Source organism: Phyllostomus discolor, chromosome 3, assembly GCF_004126475.2.
Source record: "Phyllostomus discolor isolate MPI-MPIP mPhyDis1 chromosome 3, mPhyDis1.pri.v3, whole genome shotgun sequence".
Classification (NCBI taxonomy): Eukaryota; Metazoa; Chordata; class Mammalia; order Chiroptera; family Phyllostomidae; genus Phyllostomus; species Phyllostomus discolor.
This window is the reverse complement of record NC_040905.2, coordinates 161,516,722-161,542,095: the sequence shown is the minus strand read 5'-3', so window position 1 is coordinate 161,542,095 and position 25,374 is coordinate 161,516,722. Positions and strand designations below refer to the sequence as shown.

Genomic DNA, 25,374 nt, shown 5'->3' with positions numbered 1-25,374 from the left:
TGGCATTTTTTCCCACTGCTCTCCTCCCCACAATAGAAAGTGAAGGTCATAAAGCAAATAGATGTGTCATTGGGATCCACTCACTGGAGAGGTCCACATCTAAAGTTCCTCATTTTACATTATTTATTGTAGGCAAAATTATATCATACTTAAACATATATAGTTATTTAAACATATTAGAGAGGCAGAGATCACATGTGAACACACCAAATCATGTTATGGTGTTCAAGGGCAGTAGTTTTTTGTTAAAAGAAATACATAAAGTGGGTAAAACCCACTGCCATTCACATTTTACCATACTGAACATTATTCATTTCTTCCCTTTTTTTTAAATAAGACAGATTTTTCTCCATAGTTGTATACTTTGGGTTTGTAGTTCTTAAAAATGACAGTTCTTGAAATTCTGAGGGGCATTTATCAAAGGGGCATAGCAACAAAGTATTACTTAGAAGAGAACTAATTTAACAGTATTTTAATTTTATTTTTATTTTTATTTTTTTAGATTTTATTTATTTTTAGAGAGGGAAGGGAGGAAAATAGAGAGAGAAACATCAATGTGCGGTTGCTGGGGTCATGGCCTGCAACCCAGGCATGTACCCTGACTGGGAATCGAACCTGTGACATTTTGATTTGCAGCCCACACTCAATCCACTGAGCTACGCCAGCCAGGGCATAATTTAACAGTATTTTAAAAAATATTCTAACCTAATAGAACTTTCTTTGCCTTCAAACTTCCAAAAGCCTTTATGCAAATGTTTAATTACTAAAAATATGAAGAAAACATTCAATTAAAAGTTACATTCCTAATCACCTCTTAGAGTATTGATTTTTATGATAATATGTACAAAAAGAAAAAAAGCCAACCTTTTCCCAAAAGCCTGTGGGTAGATTAGCACTTGCTAATGTTAAGGTACTGTGTCTACAGCTATAGCTCTCACTGTGCTTTTCTTTGTTTGTACATATTATAAAGATATATATATATAATTGCAGAAAAATTTCTTGAGAGGAAAATCATCTGTAATCACCCATTCCAATATATCTTAAACTCTGAAGTCTTCATGTCCAAATATTCCTCAAAACAAATATTGCCTCAAGTTAATATTTACCTTTTGGGTACATAATAGAAAACAAATGTTTTACACTGTGTAATTTGGCATCCAAGCCATGTACAAGAATTTAAAAAATCAGGCGGCAGGCGGAAAACTTGGAAAGAAAAGAGCTGTGATCCATCCCTTCCACCGAGAACATCCTTTCTTCTAAGGAACTGCAATTGTGTGGATACAGGTAGATTTTTTACACTGGGACGAGTTACTCCAGCATTTTTACCTGCACATTCTGAATCCATCTGGGCACATCAGTCCTTTCAGCAGAACCTGCCTTAGGCACTTAACCTTTCATGGCTCAGGTGTGCCAAGACAAAAAAAAAAAAATGGCCCAAACGAAAGAACATATCAAAGCTCCAGAACAAATACAACTAAGCAACAAAGAGATAGCCAACCTATCAGATGCATAGTTCAAAGCACTGGTGATCAGGATGCTCACAGAATTGGTTGAATTTGGTCACAAATTAGATGAAAAAATGAAGGCTACAATAAGAGAAATGAAGGAAAATGGACAGGGAACCAATAGTGATGGGAAGGGAACTGGGACTCAGATCAACGGTGTAGACCAGAAGGAAGAAAAGAACATTCAGCCAGAAAAGAATGAAGAAACAAGAATTCAAAAAATTGAGGAGAGGCTTAGGGACCTCCAGGACATCTTTAAACATTCTAACATCCGAATCATAGGGGTACTAGAAGGAGAAGAGGAGGAGCAAGAAATCGAAAACTTATTTGAACAAATAATGAAGGAGAACTTTCCAAATCTGGCAAAGGAAAGAGACTTCTAGGAAGTCCAAGAAGCTCAGAGAGTCCCAAAGAAGTTGGACCCAAGGAGGAACACACCAAGGCACATCATAATTACATGAGCCAAGATTAAAGATAAGGAGAATCCTAAAAGCAGCAAGAGAAAAGGAGACAGTAACCTACAAAGGAGTTCCCATCAGACTGTCAGCTGATTTCTCAAGAGACCTTACAGGCAAGAAGGGGCTGGAAAGAAGTATTCCAAGTCATGAAAGGCAAGGACCTCCTTCCAAGATTACTCTATCCAGCAAAGCTTTTATTTAGAATGGAAGGGCAGATAAAGTGCTTCTCAGACAAGGCCAAGTTAAAGGAGTTCATCATCACCAAGCCCTTATTATATGAAATGTTAAAGGGATTTATCTAAGAAAAAAAAGATTAAAAATATGAACAGTAAAATGACAACAAACTCAGTTATTAACAACCAACCTAAAACAAAAACAAACTAAGCAAACAACTAGAACAGAAACAGAACCACAGAAATGGAGAGCACATGGAAAGTTATCAGCAGGGGAGTGGGAGGAGGAGAGAGGGGAAAAGGTACAGAGAATAAGTGGCATAAATGGTAGGTAGAAAATAGACAGGGGGAGGTTAAGAATAGTATAGGAAATATAGAAGCCAAAGAACTTATATGACCGACCCATGGACATGAACTAAATTGCGGGGGAGGGATGTGGGTGGGAGGGGCTGTGCAGGGCAGAGGGGAATAGGGAAAATGGGACAACTATAATAGCATAATAAAATATATCATTAAAAATAATTTTAAAAATCAAGTAAATGTAACAAAACATACATAACTTCAAATCCTAAGTTATATAATTATGTTCTTATTAGTGTACTGAATCCAAAACTTAATGGCTCACTGATTTCTTCTAATTTATCATCAATAAATGTATTGTACTTAAACTGAACCTAACTGTGAACTTAAAATTCACATCAATAATTTACCAAACAGAATCAAAGAGAACACAAAATTTTCTTTACTGAAAATGATCCAACCATTTCTTCTCTCAAAAAAAGCTCTATGTGAAAAATGTGAATCATTTCAGAACATATAAATATTATGAAACTATTCAACTGTATCTTTTCATCTTTAGGCTCTGGGGCTGACAGGCTAATTGGACCACTGGTCCCATTACCAGGATTGATTAGGTACTAAAGATCCTGCAAAGAAGAGGGAAAGGGAACCAGAAAAACATATGCCTGGCCACAGAATTGAAGGTACAGTGATGGGGAAAGATAAAAAATGATAAAAAAGAAAAATGGAGAATGAAATTAGAGATGAAAGAAAGAATGAAGTAGTAATTATAAGTAAGTAAAAGAGAGGAAAGTAGATAAATGGGAAAGAAGGGAACACTTACTGAGCATTTCCTCTGCCATACAAGCTAGTACATGAGTATCCTCCTCACCTTAGCAATGAAGTTGAAGCTCAGAGAGCCTATGTCATTTATTCAAGGTCATACAACCAGTAAGTGATGGAGCCAGGGTTGGCCCCAGGTGTCTGTGACTCCAATGCCTGTGACCTTCTCACTGTACACAAGGAGAGTGAAACCACAGTCCTTAGCAGACATGTCCTGGCTGTAAATCCAGCAGGCATCAGTCTGGGGCCCCGTTTTCCCTTCTAAATTTCCCACTGTGCTACCTCAACCTTCCTGAAAGTTCTCTAAAAATTGTTTATTTTTAGAGAGAGGGAAGGAAGGGAGAAAGAAAGAGCGAGAGAGAAATATCAATCTGTTACCTCTCACATGCACCCCAACTGGGGACCAGTCCACAACCCAGGCATGTGCCCTGACCAGGAATCAAACTAGTGACCTTTTGCTTTGCAAACAATGCCCAACAACTAAGCTACACCATTCAGGGCTCAATCTGCCTGGAAGTTTTGCTATTCTTTTTCTTTCTACCCTTTAGTCTCTCACGTTTCAGTGTTAAGAATGGCCCTACATCATATGCACTGCTAATATACTCCATTGCCAGATAGGTGAGGAATTCAACTGCAAGAATATTTTTATAATCATTTATGGGAAAATTTAACTTAAAAATTTCCTTTTTCCATGCACAAAAAAAACCTTTGGTTTGTCTGTAATTCATTTATTAACTCCCAGAAGACATAAAAAGAGACTTAAACAAATGGAAAAACATCCCCAGTTCTTCGACAGGATGACTCAACAATTCTTCCTAAATAAGTTTATAAATGCATGCAATTCCAATTAAAAAATCAACAAACTATATTATAGAATTGGATGAACTGAACTCAAGTTTCTATGAAAAAGCAAACATGTAATAAACACTGAAAAGATAAACTGTAATTGTATACTAGCTTAACTAGGCATCAAACATACTAAAAAGCATCTATAATTATAACTGTGGTACTAGTGTATGAAGAGACAAATTGGCCAGCTGAATAGTATGTTCAGATTCAAGTACATATATAACTTTAATAAAGGTGACATCTCAAATCAGTGGAGGAAAAAGTGGACTTTTTAATAAATGTAGGTGCTATGAGGTAGCCATTTGGGAAAAGATAAAATTAGATCCATATATCTCATACCATATATGGGAACAAACTCAAAATGGGTTAGAGATCTAAATGTAAATAAATAAAGCTTGTAAGAATAGTGTAGGGAGACATGGTGACTACCTCTTTACCTTTGGTGTAGGAAAAAACTTTCTAAACACTCAAAATGCAGAGGCAATAAAATAATCATTAATCTAAGCACATAAAATTTTTTTTCATGCGAAAAACCCCACCATAAACAAAGTCAAACACACATGACAATCTGGGAGAAATAATGGCCATAAATTCCAGACAAGAGGTCAATATCTCTAATATACAAAGAACTCTTAAAAAGTGAAGGACAGGGGACAAAATAACCAATGGACAGACAGTTCACAAAACGAGATATAAAAGGCCCTCAAACATGAGAAAATGTTCAAGTTTACTCATAATTAAGTAAATGCATATTAAAACAAGACTAAGAGCATTTTCTTGCCTGTCATATTGGCAAAAATTAGAGAGTAAGACCACAGACTCTGTTGGTGAGACTTTGGGAAGACAGCACTCTCAAATGGGTACAACTTGGAAGGAAATATGGCAGTCCCCAACAAAACTATATTGACACCTGCCTTTTACCCTGCCATCCCACTTCTAGAAGTCTACCTGGAAGATATACCTCCAATTGTACAGAAATGTGAAAGTACAAGGTTATTTATTGTAGCACTCTTTTGTAATAGTAAACATTGGAAATAATAAGTACCTGTGGTAGGCAGAATAATGCCCCCCCACCAAAGAAGTCTGTGTTATGAACCTGTGGATATATTACCTTACATGGCAAAAGGGACTGAGCAGATGTGATTAACTAAAGGACTTTGAAATAGGGAGGTTATCCAGGATTATCTAGATAGGCCCAATGTAATTACAAGGTTCCTTACAAGTGAAAGATGGAGGCAAAGAATCAGAGTTAGAGAGACAAGAAGATGCTACACTGCTGGCTTAGACAAGGAGGAAGGGAACATGAACCAAGAATTCAGGGGGGCCTCTAAAGAGGCTTCTCACTATCTGAGAAAAGTTGCAGATGAAGAAAGAAGAAAGTCTGGAAAGAAATGCCATACTGGTTTGGAGTCAGAGGTATCAGTATGAACTCATGGTTTAGCATACAGGTGGGTCAAAAGTAGGTTTAGAGTTTGTGAGTATGCAAGCCACAGAGTTTATTCTTGTATTGTTTATTAATTATTATATTATTTTGATAAACAACTGTAACCTACTTTTGACACCACCTTGTATATATACTTACAGGTAGACATAGAAATAGGTATGAGTGCATGCATAGCATGGTTGGTATATACACATGTCCTTGCTGAGGGGATCTAGGAACAATGGACAGAGAGCAATGAGCAAACCTAGAGCCCAGGTACTGATGTCTAAATGCCACTTTCTGGCAAAAGGAATCAGAACCCCTTGAATAAGTGGTTAATTCCAGGCTTGGGGCAGGGTAAATATATGTGAATATCTTAAGAAAAGAGAAAACGAACAAGTATTCAATGAAAGATGGGGTGTGTCCAAAGGTCATAGGAGCCAGCTGGAAGGAGGTCCCAATAGCCAAAATAATTTAAGCCATAAAATAAATGATGGTGGTACTAGACTATAACCATAGAATAAAGTGTCCTTGACACCATATTTATATAACTAATATAATAAATAAATAAATAAATAAATATGGAGAAGATGCAGCTTTCCAATGAACAAATATAAAGGAAATGAAGGAGTAAAAAAAATCACAATTAGGCAAACACCACAGTAATAATTGCTGCATGTAAGACCCCACCAACGGATGCCAAAATGAGTGGGCAAAAGATTGAGGAGAAGTAAGATATTAAGTCTCAAAGTATCTACCCAAAGATATTTTCCAGTTAGAAAAGAAAAATAGAGTAACTTCCCAGCAGAGGAAACTGGTGGACACCACTTTAACCAAAAGAACATCAGCAGAAATACCTCATGCCACATAACATCAGGTGTCCTTTGATATAATGCAATGACAAAGACACAATAGCATTCTGTGGTTTAAGAACAATATGGCAAAAAAAAAAAAAGGCCAACTCAAAACCAGTCTCAATCTAATCATGAGAAAACATTGGAAAAACCAAAAATGAGAGAATTTCTAAATAACTGACCAGTACTTATCAAAAGTACTTATCTTGAAAGCCAAGGAAAGAATGAGGAACATCACTACTGAGACAGAACACTAAGTGCAATATAAGATCTTGGATGGGATCCTGGAACATAAAAGGGACACTCTGAGAACAACTCGTGAAGTTCCAGAAGCTCAGTGATTTAGTTAGTAGTAGTACACTGATGCTAAATTCCTGGTTTTGATCACTGTAAATTGTTAGCATCAGCTAGACAAGGCTATACATAAACTTTCTGTATTAGTTTTGCAACTTTTCTGCAAATCTAAAATTATTTCAACTAAAACATTTCTTAAAATGTGGATTCATTATTACTCTCCATTTAGTAAATGTATTCAGGAATAAAGACACTCGGGATTTCCCCCCTAAGTTAAATATTGAGGATGTTTATAGAGGCTACTCTTTCTCTCCCTGCTGCCCTACATTCTTAATTGTCTTAGGAAAGAAAATAAAGTAGAAACAAGACACATGTGAGAAGTCTAAAACTTTTAACAGCAGCCTACCTGAAATCCTTTCAGGAAAAATGTGGGGTACATGTGCATGTGTACATATTAGGAAGATTTCTAGAGAAAACAAATAATCATTAAAGCTACAGTATAATCTTGCAATAGTTTCATGCCCCAACTCTATATACCCTAGACATTCAGTAAATGCTTTACTGAATTAAAAAAATAAGGTACCCCTCTTGCTCAGGCAATGATGACCTGAACATAAATGAATATTCACCCTGTTCAGATTTATGAAAATAGAGTTATAGTTGAGGGAGGAAAAGAAAAAGAAAATCATTCCACCAGTCTGTATCTGGGTTTATTGGTCTCATTGCAGTCTGTGGACAAACCTAACACCAGCGAGGGCCCCTTGGAGGATGCAGTGTGGAGAGGGTCCTGGGCCCATTGTCAGCAAGGAGGGCTGGGAGCAAGGGATCAGCTTGGGGGTGTGACCTTTCTTTGTCAGTTGTTTACCTTTGTAGAAGTAAGTGCCTGTGGTACCAACAATCTTTCTTAATTATTTTACTTACATTTCCTACCATGCCTCAACCTATAGTGTATACAGAACATTAAGTCTGAAGAGTTTTGCCATTAACTCCTTAAAGTGTTTCCAGACATGTTAATACTTTGCCCCACCCCCGCCCTTTAAAGAGACTTGCCCAACATTTTAGCAGCATTCTTAAAAACCAAGTGACTCATTATATTCTTTGCAAGTAGACCCAATCCTTCGTGATGCAGTGAAATTAACATTTCCATCTGTTCCAACTTTGGTAGAAAAAGATACCAGCAGGCTGGTACCATTTTGAACATTTCAGTGGTTCCTCAATAAGTTAACATAAAATTATGATATGATTGTGCAATGTCACTCCTTGGTATATACTCAAAAGAACTGAAAAGCAAGTGTTCAAAAAGAAATCAGTAGGAGAATTTCCATGGCAACACTATTCTGAATAGCCAAAAGGTAAAAAGAACCTTCAATTCTATAAACCAATGAATGGGTAAACAAAGCATGGTATGTCTATGCAATGTAATGTTATTTAGCCATAAATGGGAATAAAATACTGACACATGTTACATTATAGATGGACCTTGGAAAGATTATGCCATGTGAAAGCAGTCAGACACAAAAGACCTTATGTTATATGAATCCATGTATGTGAAATGTTCAGAACAGGCAAATCCACAGAAACAGAAAGCAAATTAGTGATTGCCAGTTCCTGGGGGAAGAGGGAGGGTGGGAGGTGACTGCTTCATGAGTTCAGAGTTTCCTCATGGGCTGATGATAATGGTAATGAAATTTAATAGGGGGGAATGCTTACGCAGCAGTGTAAATATAATAAATGTCACTGAATCGTACACTTTAGAATGGTAAATTTTACATGATCTGGCTTTTACCAAAATAAAAACCAACTGAGCCTCAGGAGAATGATTATGGGTGCGGGACAGGGGGAAGTGACCAGCAGGCAGTGGGGACTGGGAAGATGCCTGGGAATGCAGGCACAAGAGCTAGGTCAGTGTAGCCTTCCTTGTAGCCTCCACTGTGGGTGAACTTGTGTTGGTCATTCTACCTCCTTTATTCAAGGCACTTCCTGGGTAAGCCCCCTGACACTTCTGGTTCTTGAACCAACTCCGGGTTGCTTATCCTGCTCCCTGCAGATACAGAGTTGCCTGCTTTCCTCTCCTCTTCACTGCCTACCCCACTTTTTGGGTTCCCTCTCACCTCAAGGCTGTCTATAAAGCCAACACTGTATTTCTTGCTTTATTTCTTCTATTTACCCTTTTTATTCAGGTACTGTATATTGAGGGAAAGAGCCCAAGATCACAGTAGGCTAAAGGTATTAGTACACATGGTGTTCAGTTGGGATTTTTAAAAATCTCCCCTTTGAAGAACTGAAAAGGCTTGTTGTCTTCCACAGGCTCTGGGACATGAAGTCAATTCCAGCCCAGCTTTAGCTGTTTGTGTTCACTCAACTCATCGGGAGGAACCCCTGCGGGTTCAGGGGTATCAGCTCCAGGGGTATTGTGAGGCTGTAATTCTTCAGTGTACTGATGGGCTCACTGTTGTTCATTTTATCATGCTTCAAAAGTTACAACCATAGTCTCTTATATCTATCAAATAATTCATGATACTTAAAAAAGAAGAAGAGTAGCTTAAACCCTAAGAATGAGGCTAGAAGTTCAATTCCTTTACATGGGGAACATTCAAGGACACACCTGATCTTCCCTAATGGCTGCAGATGAGTATGTTTCTCTCTAGGCTTTCCCAGGTAGGTTCAGAACTCAAGGAGCTTTAGGGCTGGAAAGCTGCTTCAACCCTGTTGATCTGTATTCTCTTTGTCTCCTTCCTTGAAATCAGAGACTTCATCTTAACCAGCACACAGGTTGAGAGAATGAGTCGGCATGGGCACTGAGCATTCCTGTACTTTCCTGCTGGATGGGCCGGCCCTGACTGCTCTTCCCCTGGGCCATTTCTCAGGGTTGTGTTTGCAGTGAGCCACCCTGATGGGTGAAGTAACTTCTCTTGCCAGAGAGCAGCCTTGCTGACCACTCACCATCAAAGTGGTAGATTCCACAGCTCACTGTTCCTCAGTTAAGTCACAAACCTGCTGTATGCACCTCAGCATCCAACCAGGCCTGCCTGCATGCCCTCCACAGGACTTCGAGGCACATAGAAAACATCTCATGCTCATCAGAAGCCTGCTCCTGCTGCTTGCTGCTGACAGCAACAAAGTCTTCTGCCTGCATCCCAGAAACAGTAATAGGCTCACTTGTTAACTTGCCAGTAGGGTGAAATCCCAGACCCTTCACAGTGCCTGCCTGTGGTGGTGACAAAGCTGAGATGCTGATAGGAACATGGCACTGTGACAGAGAAAGGACAAGAGCCCTCACTGGAGGGTTACTGGACACAAGAAGACTCCCTGTGACCAGGCAGAAAATGCTCTCACCTAGGTGGTGGTGAGGGTGTGAGGGGAGAGTAGGGTCTCTCACTCTCCTCAGTGTTAAATGAGGCTGAGCTACAAAAGACAGGGTCAAAACAGGTCACCCAGATGGTACTTTGGTTGTGTACATTCTCCTGTGGGTGGGAGAGAGGAGAATGTGACCAGGACAATGCAGCATCAACTCCACACCTCAGCCCACAGGTGTGCAGAGTGGCTATGGCTTATGGGTCAAGGGGTCTCCAAGGCTGAAATAATGGCCTCAGCATTGAGGTCACAGAACTTTGGGCAGACTAAAAACATTAGAAACTTGTTTGTTGAGCCTGGTGGTAGGAAGCCCATGAAACAGAGTAAATTCAAAGGCTAGCTCACTGGCACCAAGCTGTCTCCCAACTTCAGCTGCTTAGTGAAGAAGACCGAGTGTTCTGAGGGACTTCAGGGAGGGGAAGGGAGGAACTCAAATATTTATGGCTCTCTTGGATGTAGGTACCCAACTCTACTTATTCCCATGCAGATGGAGGGTGAGCTAAGCCCCAGGTTGGCCCAGATTGCTGAGGATATAGGTTTGGATGAGAAAGGGGCTGATGACTAGACCTTACAAGCTCCGGGAAGGCCTGCATAGCGGCCTCACCAACCCAGAGACTGGAAATAACCTCCTCAGAGGATGGACTGAATGTACAAATTCCTAACTAAAAACAGGTCATGGTGGTAGTCACGTACTAGGCCAGTATGTTCCTTGACAAAGGTCAGTATTTGCCTTAATTGAGCCCTTCTGTTCTTTTTCCCTCTAAGGTGACATACCTTTGAGCATTCAGAGTAATCATCCCTCTCAGACCCCTCAGGGTACATCCCCCGCACCACTGCAAGAGACCAGAGAACCCCTCATTGTCACCTGTTCCATGTATCCCATCTCTATGTGTTGTAAATGTTAATTATTAACACCCTTGTACCCACCAATGTAAAAGAAATATGTGTGGCTGCATTTTGGTTTTTATCCAATGCCCCAGAGTTCCCCACTTTGCTTTCTCCTACTGTCCTAATCAGTCACCAGTGGATTTCATGTAACCCTCCAATGCCTCCTCCTTGTAGTCTAATGTAGAAAATAAGCTGCAAAACTGCCATTCCCCATAGCATTTTCTCAGTCCGTTGAGATCTTTCTTCCTGGCAATTGTCCCCATTTTGGCTCAAATAAACAAAAAAAAAATTTGTGCAGGTTTGTACAGGTTTATGACAAACAGGGCAGATCAATGGCACTAGTAGGCCAAAGACTAAAAGAATAATTTCCCTGAACCCCAGTGCTATGAGGTAGGCCAGGGGTACACATGGGAGGTAGCAGCACCAATGCTGGGATCAGAAGTCAAAGGGCAAAGGCTTCCTAGCCACTTTGCCCACCCAGTTTCCCCAGCTTGCTAAGATACAGCATAATTACCTGAAACTGCTAAGATAATCGCTGAATTATCTATGTTAAACTCTTTGGTGTGTTCCCAGGGGGAAATCACTAGAATTCAACAGATAGGCTTTAAACAAAGTTTGCAGTGAGGAAGGGAAATTAAGTGACTTTGGGTTGCTTCAGAATCCTGCAGTTGTTTCCCCCATTATGTAAATGTATAATGAAATTGAGGTGTTATTTGCTTATATTGTAAATATGCATAGTGAAGAGATGACATCCTTCAATTCAATGATTCTCTAACCCCTTCCAGTTTGTCTAACAGAAACAATACAGAATTCCAGAGAGAAAAACAGAAATCACAGCTGATCTCCAGAGAGGCCCAGTACTGCAGTGTCACCTGCTGGACACAGGCACCAAATACATCCTGTATCAGTTTCTAGGGCCATCATAACTGAGTGTCTTAAGCAACAGATATTTATTGTCTCAGTTCTGGAGTTCAGAAGTCTAAATTAGGTGTCAGCAGGGTTGGTTCCTTGCAAGGGCTATAAGGATAGTATCTGTTTAGGCCTGTCCTTGGTTTGTAAATGGCCAACTTCATATTCACATGGCATTGTCCCTATATGCCTGTCACTGTCCAAATTTCCCTTTTATAAGGATGCCAGTCATATTGGATTAGAGCTCACCCTAATGACCTCATTTTAATATGGTTACCTTTGTGAAGACTCCACCTCCAAATAAGGTCACATTCTGAGGCAATAAGGCTTAGGACTTTAACAAATGAATTTGAGGGAGGGTCACAATTCAACCAGTAATATACCCTTTTCACTAATGTAAGGCAGCTGTTGGCCTACCACAGCGCTCTTGTTAAAAATGAACACCTGACCCATGGAGGTCTTGTGACTCTGAGGCCTGACATCTTCATTTTGGGGTGGGTTAACTAGGACAGGACAACTACAAGGAAAGGGCCCATCTGCTGGCAAGTTAAAATGTACTTGTGGGCATGGCTGGGCCAGCTTGGCCTTACTGTCATCTCAACTTTGCGTAAAGTAGTAGCTACCCCTTTGGGAAACACTTTATCCCTTTTGAGGCAGGAGACAGCATAGGAAGAACTCTGAGACTGCAATACTGTCACTGGCCAGCGTTTAGCACCCTGGTTGCCAGGAAACGCCTTTACCAATTAGGTAGAATAAATAGTAAACCCAGGCAGGGAGGAGGAAGGAGACAAGTCTCACACGCTTACTCGGCAGTCCTGAGCCTGGTCTGATAATATTGCCAGGTGCTTCAACATCACAAGAAACACTATATTAGCAAGAAAGAAGGGCAGCCCTTGAAATTCTATGTAACATTTCCACTATCTGGGAAAGAAAGCCTTGAAACTGTGCTTTCATCCCAAGGCCTGAATGTGGGAGAGGGTCCCCGGTGCCTAAAGAAAGAGCCCATGAAACAACTTTGGTTAATTGCCTACCTCTGGTCACTATCTGTTTTAGGAGGGAGTCCCTGATGCTTACAGAAAGAGCCCATGAATAACTTTGGAAAGTGCCCCAATTTTAATTAACTGCCTCCTGTCACGTATTTGTTTTACAAGATGAACAAATGGGGTCTGGAGCAAGATAAGGATTTGGGCTAACAGACCCTCACACATACCTAAGTTTGGGTAGTTGCATTCCCCCAGGAAAGCTGGCACCACATTTACCCATTAATCAATATGAAACTTTTTTTCCCTCCTATCCCACCAACTATGTAAGTCCTGAGGACAAAGGACTTGCTCTCTCTCTCTCAGGGGCTCTTAGCTCTTGGGCCACAGGGCCTCTGGCCACCTTTGCCCTGAAACTTTGTCTTTCACCCCCTACTCTACCCAGTCCTGTTCTCTTCCATGGGAACAGACCACTAATAAATTGATTACATACTACTAGATTTGCTGATATGTAATTTTTTACATGCGTCAGCAAGAAGAACCAGGTCTCTCCCGTCAATACTTTCTGCCACCTGAAGCAAAGCTACTGGCTCAATAGGGCTGTTGGATTCACAGAGATTCTCCTAAGTGCCTGGGCCTGTTTTACCTTTGATTCAGCTAAGGAGAAAACTGATGTTGCTGATAATGCTTCTGCCAGTTTGACCTCAGTGCCAGCTATGATGGTCACTGGGATCAGTGGGCAGCAGTCAAGGTCGTTCTCAAAGCTCTGGCCAGTTGGGCCGAAGGGCAGGTTGTCTGGAGGGGCTATCTGCCATAGGCCCTTAATATCCCAGCACTTACTTGCTCAGTAGGCCAAGAATGCAAGGCCCAGACTGCTCTTTGTTCAGGCCATTTCTGTGGGTTGTATTTGTGTAGTAAACAACCTTAAGAAATAAGGTAAGCCCCCCGCCCCCAACTCCACCAGCTCAACACTCACTATAAAAGTAGTAGATTCTCTAAGCTCAGTGTTCCTCAAATGTGCCACAAACCCACTGAATGCACAGCATCCATTAAAACCCATCTGTCACCTCTGTAAAACTTAAGGGGGATGGACAATTGACACCAACCCTGTGTTCATGCTGCTTGCTGTGTTATGAGTAATAAAGTTCTCTGTTTCTGACATAGGTGTCTCCTGTATCTCACCAGCATCCATGAGATAGTGACAGGCTAATTTGTTAGCTTGTAAACAGAGTAAAATCCCAGATCCTTCAAAGACCCTGACTTCATGGAGACTGATGTAAGAGCAAAAGCCCTATAGTTTCCAAAGGTCTTGCACAAGGACTCTCTGAGTGTGTGACATTCTTGGCTGGTTTGTATGCCTAATGTTTGGTCTTCCCTAGGTCACTCTGCTCTGTTACATTTATTCAGCTGCCCATTCTTTCAATTGTTCCATCTCCTCCAAAGACATCATTATCCTGCACAAGACAATTGTATCACTCTTTAATAGCAATAATCACAACAGCAACAACTAATAAAGACTGAGATACATTGTTCTAAAGACTTGAGGCATTGCTCTATATGCTTTCTATATACTACCATTTTATGCCTCCAAACAACCCTAATGACGGGGATACTGTCACCTCCAGCTTACACAGTAGGTGACTGAGGCACAAGTCATAAGTTAGTCAGGGGTAGAGATAGGGTTCAAACCCAGGAAGGGTAGCTTTAGCCCTCACTTTTAACCACTCACTATACTGCCTCACAGTGGGACCTTCTACTATCAGAGTCACAGTGAACCACAGAGGCATAGAGACTTTTATTTGAAATCTTAGGATGGTAATTCCAGTTTAACTTTTAGCACTTGATTTTGGCACACAACATTTTAAAGTACTTTTTGACAACCTATATTGGGCAATTAGACAATCATCTACTTTGCTTTGACTGTTTATGTATAAATCCAATGTCAAGTTTTCATACTCTATATTAATTTCCTATTACTATATAACAGATTATAAAATTTAGTGGCTTAAAACAACATAAATTTATTATCTTGCAGTTCTGGAGGTCAGAAGTTCAAAATGGACTGGTGGGAGTACATTCCCTCTGGAGGGTCTACGGGAGAATCCATATCCTGGCCTTTTCTATTTTCTAGAGGCTGGCTGTGTTACCCCATCTTCAAGGCCAGCAGCATAGCATCTTCAAATCTCTCCTCCAGCCCTCTTGCTTCCCTTTTTCCCTTATAAAAACCCTTACGATTATATTGGGCCCATCCAGGTAATCCACAATAATCCAGCATCTTGTGCATCTCAAACTCCTTAACTTAATCACATTGCAAAGCCCCTTTTGCCCTATAAGGAAAAATCTTCACAGGGGATCAGGATGCAAATATCTTGGGGAGCAGGTATCATTCTGCCTACCCTATACTCTAAGCAGTTGTCTCCTCCTATATTATGGAAATTTTTACACAAGTATCTAGATTGGAGGTTTTAAAAAGCTCATTCACCAGATAATTAATAACCCACTTCATCTTGGCTTTGAGGATGACAAGAGCATTTTACCTTTTGGGGTCAAAGAAAACACACTGATAGAGCACATGTGTTAGAAACTTTAACTATTGTAACAACATAAAATGTTAATTATTTTAAAATGTACCTGAAGTCGAGCATTCATAAGCATGAACTCCTGTTGCATTTTCATGTTTTCATTCATAGATTTTGAAAATATAAACCCCATCTTGATCTAAAACATAAAACAGCAAAGAGGCTTAAAACAATGTATTCTACATACATCCTCACATGCTCTGCTTTGGGCTATCATGAGTTTATGACAATGTTAAAAAAAAAAAAGAACTTTGACCTGGCTTGGCTGTCATTTATTAATACTAGCTGATTGAATTAGATTATTTGCAGGATCTTCTGCTCTATAAGTATATGGCCCATGTTTCATGATTATTTCCACTATAAATCTTGAAGAACTGAGTACTTAAAAACACACAAACAGAAAAAAAAGTTTTTGTGAGAAACAGGGTGAATACCACCTATCCTTTTACCTTTTGTACAGGTGGATGATAGAACCTTTTTTTCTGAGGAGGGGTGATTCAGAAGATACATTGTGCACTTTAAGAACAGATTTCTCTGTGCTCCTTGCATTTTGTGTTTAAGGAGTTTTAAGTATCTCAAAGTCACTATATCAATACTCTTCTTGTTAGCCCTGCCCCCCTCCTGCATACCCCATATTTCCATCCACCCACTGCCGACATTCTTTGGCCATCTTCCTCTACTTTCACCTTTGTTTTCTTAAAGCTGCTGCTGAAGTTCTCAACAGGGGAAACATAAGGATAAGTAAGTGTCCTGGGAAACACAATTTTTAAGTGAGTATATGGTACTGTCTATCTTATTTATGTTACTTAAGAAGTTCTTAAGTAGGCTGTCAATTTTAGTACATCAGTACTTCAATTGTTTGTTCTTAATCCAATTGGGTAGGTACAAAAGACCTTCAGTTGTTGATTTTTACTTTCAGGATGCAAAATTCAAGGACATTACAACTGCTCTACCCTCCTCAACAATGTTGCTGATTCTCTTTGGTAGGCTGTTGAGCAGGGTTGTAAACCTTGGGTCAGAGTGGCCAGTATTAATGCTTTCTACCCAGGATTCATGTGTTCTATGGGAAGTCTTCAGAGCTCCTATTTACCATATCCCTATCCCTATCAGGAAATCTTGGCCAACTCGGGAGAAGAATGCAAGGAGAACATTTCATGCCAGGTGGAATGGGTTATCCCTGCTAAAAAGGGCTTCAGGTGGGTGGGAACTGCAAGCCAGACTTCAGTGGTTTACTTGTCAAAGATGCACCCTGGGATTACAGGGGCCTATGATCCAGAGTCGGCTTTAATGTTAGGAACAGGACGCCAATCACTCACCAGAGAGAAGAGGCACAACCCTGAACAGGCCTGGGAGGTCATGAGGTTTCCCTCTCCCTCAGCCACTACCCCAACTCATTCCGTCCTGTGACCAGAATTGGAGGCTACCTGCTGAGATCTAGCGTACGTTCTCTCCTTTCTGCAAACTCTGACAGTCCCATGTCATTTGTCTCTAGCGGCATTTCTGAACTTGCCTGAAGGCAGAAGCAATGTATTATCCATCTTGGCAGTCTCATGGTGTATCTTTCCAATAAAACTTTGCAGAAAGCAATGAGCGATACAAGAGAAAGGGTAACTCAGGTCACTTGCCATTTCTTATTTTTCTTCTGTATATAGGAATGGATAATTGACTTTTTACATACGTTGCAAATATTTATAAAGGAAATAATTGCCATCTAATCCCATTCTTGTATACACATACAGTATGTCACAGACCTGTGTCTTACAGTGCTCCTATTTATCAAGGCGTGGGACCTTCCCTGAAGTACTGGGAGAGTCCTCATGTCAGCCACCTAGGGAAGAGAAACTGTCTGGAAAGTTAGGATTTATGTTTACCTCTTTCTGTCTAGACTGTGGTCCTCAGGGAATATCACACCTGAAAATGAGTGTACAACATCTTGTAAAGTATACCCCGGAATTAGTATTTTCAACTTTTACCATCCTAACAAAGCCATTTTCCAAAGTCTAGGAGCTTCTTTTAGGTGTTTGGAATACTCTTAATCTTCTCTCTCCCACTCACAAAATATATATTAGAAAAATGATGACTGTAGTTCATACCACTGTATGATCTACAGGAAAGTTGTTAAGAGAGTAAATCCTAATAGTTCTCATCCCAAGGAAGAAAACTTTTTTCTTCTTTCTATTGTATCTATATGAGATGATGCTAGCTGAACCGATGTGGTAATCACTTCATAATACATAAGTCAAAACCATCATGCTGTATCCTTAAATTTATACAGTGATATATGTCAATTATTTTTCAATAAAACTGGGGGGTTGCGTAAGCAAGAGTGATCTTGCAATAGGGATAACTTTTATAAGGTAAGTTACCTAAATTGTATAAGGTAACTCTTTCAAAAATTCCAACACTTTTATCATTGATGACAAATCTCTTGATACTTGAAACTTAGACACCAGTGTGTCTCAGAGGGCTGAGAACACTGATTCGAGTTCCTTCTGCATGTAGTTTTCCTTTGATTACTCCTGAGACCTTAAAAAGGACTTCAATGTTAAAGCTGTGCTATAGATTACAATGGGAAGGGGTATTTCTATGTGAGAAGTGTTGGGGCTGCAATTTCCAGGCAATCCTGGGAACCTGGTTTGATGAAACTTAAAAAAAAAAAAAAAAAAAAAAGCAATCCCATAACCACGACCTCTGTCATCCAAATTTCTGCGCTGACTCACTTCCTGATCAAATTACACATTAACCTACATTTATGACTAGTTGCATAATTACAATCATTTTCAATAAGTGTAGCCCACTTCCCCTGCAAATTCCAGCCCGGAATCCACAGCTTCCGCTGGGAGGATTTCCGTAATTTACTCCATCCGCCTTTCCTGGACCTAATTACTGTATCTTGGGTATTTCCTAAGTGGTATTCTGATTTCCGTTGATAATGCTCTATAGTCCCCGACTGGATTGCAGTCTTACGGGAAAGGCCAGGAGTCCCTGCACTGACACTGACTCCAAAACAAGGTTGTGGATACCCTTCAGCACTAGGGCAGGGAACGAGCCAAGGGCTGGCGCTCACAAGTAGTGTGCCCCCAACGCGTTCATGCACTCCCTCGCCCGGGAGCTCAGCACGGGACAATGGGACCCAGGGATCCGAAGTCTGCACCAACCTGCGGCCGCCAGGTCCCGCACGACTGGCTTTCATTCACTGGGCAGCAGGCAAATGGAGGCTTGGGGACTCGGAGATCATCGCAGAGGCCTCCGGGTTCCCTGTCCCCGGAACTGCTGCAGAAACCCGGCCTCACCTCGCAGATTGGCTTGCCAGGACAGTGGGTTCGACCCTCAGCCAATCAGCGCAGCTCTTAGCTTTCTTAAAGGTCCCGCGGCCTGTCTCAAGCCTTGTGCGTTCTACACCCGGCCCCTAGAACTGGCAGCTCAAAGAGGAAAGAGGCAAACAACCTCGGCGGGTGTGGCTCTGAACCACACAGGTCTGCAAGTCTGAAGGTCACCCGTTCGACTCTAGTTAGGGCACATGCCCGGGTTGCAGGATTGCAGCTGTACAATGAAGGCTAAGGGCACTGTGCTTGATACCAGAGATTCACTGGGCAAGTCTTAATACTTCCATCTGCAATATTAGATAGCTGCAGTAAACTGATAAAGTCAAGACCACTTAAATGTTGGGCCATGCAGAAATTAAAATGTCACCAGACTGGGTTAAAAAATGCTGATTTACCACCCTGACTGGTGCTCCATTGGAGCACTAGAGCATCAAAGTACATCAAAAGGTTGCAGGTTCAATTCCAGGTCAGGACACCTATGTTGTGGTTCAGTCTCCCCTGAAGAGGGGAGCACATATGTTTCTCTCTTACACTGATGTTTCTCTCTCTCTCTCTCCCCCTCCCTTCCTTGCCTCCCTTCCCCTCTCTAATATCAATAAGCGTACTGGGCTGCGGAAAACAAATCCTGATCTACCAAGGTAGTGCATAGGACAAGGCAAACATAAATGAATGAAGTAGGAAGCTTTGGTTATACTTTTTAGCTTAGCAACAAGTTGTAAAGGCAGGGACTATTGTAGCTCTGCATTCAAAGTGTTAACTGCTTATATCTTCCCTGCCTTCCCTGATACTTTGTATGAAGCGTATTGTGTCTTACAAATATTATAATTTAGATTCTAGATCATAGTATACCCAAATTGACATCATCTCAAAGAAATTTGATGGTTAGTAAGATTTTGTGAGTCTTAGGTGTAAGAGATGAGTATCTCTTCAGTTGAGCAAAGGGCAAGAAAAAATCCAGGGTGGCAATGCAGGTGCACTGTGTGGGTTTTCTGTTTGCCTTCCCTCATATCTATTTTCCTCCCTTCCCTTTACTCCAGAAGCTGACCTCTTTGGAAAACATCACCTGGGCTCTTCTCAGCTGGTTTCCCTTTGGGTTTGAACAATGGAAGCATCCACAGGAGATTAGAGGCAGGAGGAAAGAGAGGGAGGGTATGTTTTATCCATTCTTTCTTTTTTGGGGTAAGAATCTGGCAGTGTCTCTCCACAACTGCAGCTCTTAACCAGGCGTCCCTTCTCCATGGCTCCAGCTCTCAGAGGTCTGGGAATGCTTTCTTTTCCTTCCTTTTTAGCCTTGAGATGATATGGTCTTCGTACTTTTGCATCGAGGCTCTCTCAACTTTGTGGTTCTTAAACTTAACTTAATGTTTGACATGTCTCAACCAGATGGTTCTCTTAACCCCAACACCCCCCTTTAAATAGTGTCTAAATCATTAATATCTCTTTAGTTAAACCAACTGAGTATAATTCTGATTCCTGACTGAAACCTGATGGATACACTTTAAACTATACACATACATTATACTCTTGTATGTATATTTACAATTTTAAAATATAAGTGAAAAAAGTGACCATGATAATATATACCTGATAATTCAGAGAACTCTTGGTGTGTGTGTGTGTGTGTGTGTGTGTACACACATGAGGTCTGTTCAGAAAAGGTCCAACTATTGTTAATACAATGAGAATGGTTTGCATGACATGGATGTAACCTGGTAGCCAATGAGAGTGGACTGGAATGTGCATGCACAAACAGGGACAATTTCACTGTACTAGTCAGTGGGGGCGGTAGATGCTGTTGAGTGAGCATTTATACTATATAGCCATGCCATTCAAAATGACTGTGTGAATAGAACAATGAATCTGCATCATATTTTGCATTAAGCTTGAACATTCCTCTGCAGAAACTATTTGGATGATTCAGAAGGCCAAAGCTATGGGCAACTGGTGACTGGCAGCTTCATCATGACAACACGCCTGCTCATGCATCACATCTTGTGCAGAGTTTTTTGGCAAAACATCAAATCACCTAGGTGACTCAGCCCCACTACAGCCCAGATTTGGCACCCTGTGACTTCTGGATTTTCTCAAAACTAAAATCACTTTTGAATCAAAAAGAGATTTCAGACTACCAATGAAATTCAGGAAAATATGATAGGGTAACTGATGGTGATTGGGAGAACTGCGTGAGGTCCCAAGGTGCCTACTTTGAAGAGGACTGAGGTGTCATTGTCCTATGTACAATATTTCTTGTATCTTGTATCTTCTTCAATAAATGTCTCTATTTTTCATATGTCACTGGATACCTTCTGGACTGCACTCATATATATCACATTTTATAGAATGTGAGGTAAAAGGATTAAAATAATTACAAATCAAAGGAATATAACTTTAATATGTGCATTATTTCTAATTGTATGAATTTGTATATACAGGTGCATATGTTTTTACACACAGGTACAAGTAGGTGCTTTTTAAAAATCATCTTGCATTATAGCATAAGGATTTTCATGTTGTTAAATAGAATTCATGTGTGCCATTTTTAACAGGTGTTGGATTTTCAGGAAGTATGTATACAACTTCTGTTGTTGGATATTGCTGATTTTTTGTGCTATTGCAATAACATCATGATAACCATATTCATATATATATATACATATGTATATATATATATATCTTTAGCATTTTGATTGTAAATACTGAGCTAAGTAGTATAAATATCTTAGAATTGATGTAAAATCCTTCACTCATTGAACATCTCCTACCCTTATTCAATATTTCCCCATATATAGATAAAGTATTGATAGTTTAAAAAGCAAAGTTTTTGAAAGTTTAAGGCATGCTTAGAGGTATTTCTTTTTAACAGAGATGTTTTTGCAAAAAGTGTGAATTTCCCTATTAACATGGGACCCAGAGTTAGCAAAGAACCTCAGTCTGTGATGGAGGGCAAGTAGTTGCACAGTGTGTGAGGCTGAAGCTAGAAGCTCTTCAATAGTAAGTTTTTCTGGAATGGTGTTTCCCGTTCTCTGGAGAACATGGTCTAAATTTTAACCTTACACTTCAATCATGGGGCTATGGCCTGGACATGATCTGAAGAAGCAGAGAGCATCACTGAGCTTTGACAAGGCTTGTCTGGGTTTTGTCCATTCCTCAACAGTGATGCCAAGTGGCAGTATAATATAATGGCAACAGTGGATTCAAGATATCTTCTCTCCCTACCTAGAAAATTTTACATTGAGATGTAATTCACAGAACACAAAATTCACCATTTTAAGTGTACAATTTAGAAACTTTTAGTATATTCAGAAGGTTGTACAACCATCACCACTATCTAATTCCATAACATTTTTCACACCAAACATTTTCATCACACCAAAAAGAAACCCCATACCATTAGCAGTCACTCCCCTTTCTTCCCCTTCCTCTAGCCCTGAGCAAATCCTGATCTGCTTTCTGTCTCATAGATTTGCCTGTTCTAAACAGTTCATATAAATGGAGTCATACAATATGTGGCCTTTTGTGTATGACTTCTTTTGTGTAGCATAAAGGTTTTCATAGTTCGTCCAAGTTGTAGCATTTTTTAGTACTTCATTACTTTTTGTGCCTAAATAATATGCCAATGTATGGGTATACCATATTTTTCTATCAATTCAAAATTGATGGACATTTGGGTTGTTCCCACTTTTTTGCTATTATTAATAATGTTGCTGTGAACATTTGTGTACAAGTTTTTGTATATATGTTTTCAGTTCTCTTAGGAAAGAATATATATGAGTGAAATTACTGAGTCATACAATAACTCTATATTTAAATCTTTGAGGTTAAACAAATTCACAATGCCACCAGGTGTGAATAAGGACACTAATTTTACCACACTTGTACAGTAGTTAGGAGCATAGGTATTACAGCCGGAGTATCTGGGTTTGAACCTCAGCTGTGCCATGTCCTAGCTGTGTAAGCTTAGACCAGTACTTAAGCTCTGTGCCTCAGTATCCATATCGCTAAAATGGGAGCAATAGTAGTATCTTTCTCATAGGATGTTGAAAAATTTAAATGAGCTGACATATGTAAATCACCAATACAAAGTTCTGACATATAAAGAATGCTATATGTGTTACTATTACTGTTATTTTTCTCTTCATTATACTTTTTGCATTTCGTTTTGTTAATTTGATAAGTGAAAAAAGTGATGCTTTAATTGGCTGAGGTTTGCTATTGAAATGGAGTAATCAGAGATGGCAGCAATAATTTAAGAGGGCAGCAAAATATGGCAAAATAAAGGTAAAATATGTTTATTTCTTTTAGAGAGAGAGGAAGAAAGAGAAAGATCAGAGAGAAACACTGACGTGAGAGAGAGACATCTCTTGGTTGCTTCCCTTCCATACCCCAAGCAGGGACTGAACCCATAACCTAGGCATGTGCTCTGACAGAGAATCAAGCCCCACAATCATTTGGTGTATGGGATTACATTCCATCTAACTGAGTCACATCAGCCAGGACTATCTTATTTTTGATGAACAAGAAGGTTTACTGGAAATTGCTTCTTCACCAGGAAATTGCTAGCATCACTTCAGGCCCAGTTGTAAGACCCTGGAATCTATCCTCCTTCTGAGATCAGGACAGAAAAGGAACATCTCTCTTGTTTTAGTGGAATGCGTAGAGGTAGTATAAAGGGTAGTATCAATACCAATCAACCAAGTTTGATGGAGGAAGGGGAGTTATAACTACACTTACAAAGAACTCTTGGTTCATTTTTTTTCCTTTAAACAACATACAATCAATTTTTAAAATTTCAGTGTGCAAATGAGTCACATCAGGTTGATGTTGAAATGTAGACTCCCAGAACCACCTCTTCCCCTAGAGAACTATATTCAACAGGTCTGTTGTGTTAAAGCCCTAAAATCTGTATTTAAACACCCACCTCAAGTCAGCTGTGATGTAAGTGATCCTCAGAAACAGTACATCAGCATTGATGAGTTTTACTCCTAAAAATGTAAGCGGGACATGACTAGGAAATGGCGATACTGGAAATGATTAGGGTGTCCACACTTCTTCTGTCTCAGCACTTCTCCATCCACTTTGCTCAAATCATAAAACCCTCACAAGTTTTCAGGATTAATGGCCCCTAACCCCAGATGGTAGGATTTTCATATATTTTTAAGTGTTAAAACCTCTTTTTTCTTTTTCTTAGTGGTAGAAATTTGTATTTTTTGCCTTTGTTATATGTAAAATGAAATTGGTAAATATGTCCCATGCCTTTGATGAAGTACAACTGTTATTCTATACAAGTATGAGACTGGGGTTAGGAAGAAAGACAAAGAGGTGATGACAGACACACAGTGGAAACCCCACACAGTCTCTGGGCAAACTGAAGGGATGTGGGAAGCTTGGCTTCATTTGACTACAAAGTCCCAGGGTTTAGTTTCATATCTGCTCATGTATATGGGTAGTGGAAAGGAAGGGGAACAGCAAAGACACAAAAGGGTGTACAGGGAGGGATGAGAAAGAAAGTAGAAGGGCTAACATCTCCAAACAAATAAATTCAACTGTATCTGGTGAGCTTCAAATAAAGCCAGAAAATAATTCCTGTGACACAGATGGGTAGGCTAAGAGGGTGAATTGGCTCCAGGCTTGGGACACATTGAGGACTGTGTTCTCGAGGACAGAGGTGGTTCTTTTCCAGTGGGAACCCCCTGAATTAGACAAGGAGGAGCCCAGAGGAGGTGGAGACCTTCCAGGGGAATCATTCGGAGTATACAATGACTACCTTCTTCCAGCTCTTCAGTCCCACCTTACAATAACTACCATGATGATGGCACAGGTAGCTCCCAGCATGATCATCATCTTGCATTTTTCCCACCAGCACTTCCTTGTTAGCTTGGCAGTACTGCTTTCATATTGTGATGCTTCCATCTTCAGGGCATCAGCTCAGTCATCCAGCTATGACAGCATCACGTCCTCCTTTGGGAACTTATCCACTCTCATGCATGAGGTCCACCACCTCATCTACTCGTGCCAGAGTTTGTTGTAGTCATCCGTTACTACACATCCAGTTGTGTTAAGGGAAGGGCCAGGGCACCCCCACTTAAGGTAGTCCCTTCTGTTCCTTCAGTGGGTGGCTGAGCTGGAGCAGACATTTCTCTGACAGGGAAGGGTCAGTCTCCTGTCTAGAAGATGCAGCAAGACACCCAGAGAAGGGAAGGCTGAAGCTGAAGTCATTGGAACTGCAGAGCTCCATGTCTAGATGACCACCCAGAGGTCTAGCTGTGATGGAACTTACTATCTTTTTTTCTAAACATATCCTATTTTTCTATCTCCAGAGTATATCAAAAACTTCATTAAGAATCTTGATAAACTGTATGAGAAAATGAATGGCTGAAAGGTAGAAACAGGTAGGTGTGATGAACAAGATCATAAATCAAAAAACCCCCAACAGACAAAAGCCCTGGACCAGGTGGCTTCATAGGTGAATTCTACCAAACATTCCAGGAAGAACTAACACCTCTCTTTCTCAAACTATTTCCAAAACTTCACGAGAACAGAAAGCTGCCAAGCTCATTTTATGAAGTCAGCATTTGTTGGGGTCCACCCTGCCTGGTTTCAGGAAGCTGTAAACCCCCATGGCTAAGGCTGAGTGAGAGATCTCCGAACCAGGAGACATTA

At 40.3% G+C, this 25,374-nt stretch overlaps 1 protein-coding gene and 1 pseudogene across 1 annotated transcript in view; both read right to left on the bottom strand.

Moving 5' to 3' along the window:
• The window catches only part of PLGRKT (plasminogen receptor with a C-terminal lysine), a 28,984-nt gene extending 10,277 nt beyond the window's left edge, over positions 1–18,707 (bottom strand). The window contains exons 1-2 of the mRNA XM_036021671.1: positions 18,547–18,707; positions 15,441–15,527 (exon numbers count right to left, since the gene is read on the bottom strand). Of these exons, the coding sequence (XP_035877564.1) occupies positions 15,441–15,521 (81 nt within the window). The 5' untranslated portion in view covers positions 15,522–15,527; positions 18,547–18,707. The remainder of the gene's footprint in view (positions 1–15,440; positions 15,528–18,546) is intronic.
• Positions 18,708–24,492: 5,785 nt separating this feature from the next.
• On the bottom strand, positions 24,493–25,114 carry LOC114510985 (annotated as a pseudogene).
• Positions 25,115–25,374: the final 260 nt, after the last annotated feature.